The sequence below is a fragment of the Penaeus monodon genome, chromosome 6 (assembly GCF_015228065.2).
Source record: "Penaeus monodon isolate SGIC_2016 chromosome 6, NSTDA_Pmon_1, whole genome shotgun sequence".
In the NCBI taxonomy this organism is placed as follows: domain Eukaryota; kingdom Metazoa; phylum Arthropoda; class Malacostraca; order Decapoda; family Penaeidae; genus Penaeus; species Penaeus monodon.
In genome coordinates this window covers 56829500-56831999 of record NC_051391.1, presented here as the reverse complement: position 1 = coordinate 56831999, position 2500 = coordinate 56829500, and the positions used below count along the sequence as shown (strand labels likewise).

At 47.8% G+C, this 2500-nt stretch overlaps 1 protein-coding gene across 1 annotated transcript in view; it reads left to right on the top strand.

Moving 5' to 3' along the window:
* The window catches only part of LOC119574683, a 4075-nt gene extending 1902 nt beyond the window's left edge, over window positions 1–2173 (top strand). The window contains exons 1-4 of the mRNA XM_037922073.1: window positions 1–231; window positions 387–465; window positions 787–915; window positions 1204–2173. The exon at window positions 1–231 is cut by the window's left edge and continues 1902 nt beyond it. Of these exons, the coding sequence (XP_037778001.1) occupies window positions 1–231; window positions 387–465; window positions 787–915; window positions 1204–2106 (1342 nt within the window). The 3' untranslated portion in view covers window positions 2107–2173. The remainder of the gene's footprint in view (window positions 232–386; window positions 466–786; window positions 916–1203) is intronic.
* Window positions 2174–2500: the final 327 nt, after the last annotated feature.

The window sequence follows — 2500 nt, the reverse complement described above, 5'->3', positions numbered from 1 at the left end:
GAATCCATCTGAGATCGTGAATTCTATCTACCAAGCAAGTGACTTTGTGGACGAATTCGACGACCTGAAAGACGAAATGGAAAAATCCATGCTGCTGATAAATGACCTCATGAGAGATGTGATGGACATTATATCGAAGTTGGAAACCTTGGATCCTCCTGAGGGCGATGCCGGGACAGACTGGGCCGCTGCTTTCCCTGACACAACACAGCTCCTCAGTGCCGCTCAGAGGCAAGACACTTTCTCTTTGTGACTTCTCCTTCTTCCACATTCATGTTTTGCAGTTATCTTAGCCTTTATTTCTGTAATTATGGACAAATGTAATTTTCCGAGGCCAATCTAAAACACCAAACACGCCCCTCATTTCACATGTTGATGCTCCGCAGCCAGATGGTGTCGAGAACGCAGTGGGACGTCTCCACAAGAGGGGCCACCATACTGCTCGATGACGCCGATATGAAGCAGGTGCAGTGTCCTTGCCGTATCGTAACTACTTCCCAGATAAAGTCTTGCGAAAATTGTTACTTTTATTATTGTTATTAATAATATTTTTAATGTTAATATTTTATCATTGTCAATATTTCATTTTTCATTCTTATTTTTATTCTGGTGTCCTAAACCTCCTATGAGTGACCACCCCTAACACCATACACAATCCAATTATCCACATCACCATAAACGACCTTTCCCATCACACCATCCATAACAGACCTCAAATCACATACTTATCTTAACCCAAACCATTTACCACTTACGTAACGTCCTGCCCTGCCCCTGCCCTTACAGGTCTCGGGTTCGGGGCATTACAGGGCTTCCGTGCTGGAGCTGGCCGAGTGGGGGAAGAGGTTCAGTGAAAAGGTGGTTTCCTTCGCGCAGCTCATCCTGCAAATCAAGGACGAGGAGGAAAATCTGAAGGTTCTTATTGCTTTTACTATTATTGCTATTATCATTATTGTTGTTATTGTTTTTTCTTTTTGTTATTATCATCATTGTTATTGTTGTTGTTATTGTTATGTTGTTGTTATTGTTATCATTATTGTTATTGTTATTATTATCATCATCATCATGATCATTATCATCATCAACATCATTGTTGTAGTTGTTATTATTATTACTATTGTTATTATAATTATCATTATCATCATCATCATCATCATCATTATTATTACTGAGAGTGATCCCAGTGTCTCCCCTTCGGGACAGGTGGCCGCCCTGGGCGTCCAGCAGGCCAGCGAGAAGGCCGACGCCGTTGGCCAGATGATGGCCACGTCCGACACCAACGAGGACAACTACCTGTCGGTGCTGAAGCAGCAGAATCAGGTCATCATGGGTCTGATGCTCGACTTCTACACGAGGGCCCGCGCGGACATGCTGGCCATGGCCCGCGTCCTGGACGAGTTCTGCCAGGCGCACCGCTACAACTTCTTCACCGACTGCGCCCCGTCCAACAAGCCGACGCCGGCGGATGACTACGACGCGATTCTCCTGAAGCTGAGCAAGCTCCAGGTCGGCGCCCTCGACTCCCTCTCGAGCCTCACGCCTCCACCGCAGCCCTTCAAGAAGACCTTCGACATCCTTGAGAGTCCTTCGTGCGACGGGGCTCTCAGTGACTGCCCCGTGTCCTCCCTCAGGTCCACGGGCGTCGCCACACTAGTCCTCAGCGACTGGTGGGGGTCCGAACTAGACTTCTTCGACCGCGTCCGCATCGACACTCTTCAGGTGTTCCTATTGGGCGCCTCAGCCCCCTTCGACACCAGCGTCATCCTCGAAGTGACTCAGCCGGCGGTGTTCAACGACACGTTTACGGGGACGATCAACACTTTCACTGGCCACGTCACGCGCTGCCTTGTCATGTATCGCCAGGAGATTCATGGCGGAGACATCAACGACGCTACCTTCCTGACGGACTGCTCGACGCACCACAACTACGATAGCTACTACTCGAGGTCGACGCCCAGAGGTCTGTACACCGTCACCGTCGTCAGTCCTGATACAAGCGTAACTTACCTTCAGAAGCTCCAGATCCACGTCGAGGGCTCCTGGATGCCGCACACCAAAGCGTCAGAGGAGGAGGACTCTTTCGCGTTCACTACGGATGGGCACTAGATGGCTCTGGTGCCGAAATAATGCCAAAAAAATGTCTGAAATCTAATAAAGCATAAAACTACCCAAAGACTGGCCTTTTTAGAGAGGATGTATCACACTGTGAGTAAGCAACACCGTGCCCGGAGTTGCATCAAGCGGTTCCTGTGCTGCACCTGGGTTGCTTTGAATTGCGGCGTGGGTACGTCGCTGCTTCGCAGTCATCTAGTATAAGTTTCGCTTAAGAAGCACAGAGTTGGAACTTAAATATCATAGGTTATATATTATAGAAATTTACACTGACATTCACAGCCAATTTTAAAATAAATAAATAAACAATACACCCATATCACCTGGGGCATGATATAAACACCTGTTACGAAAACTATGAGGTTTACCGTAGGTTTCAGATCCGGGT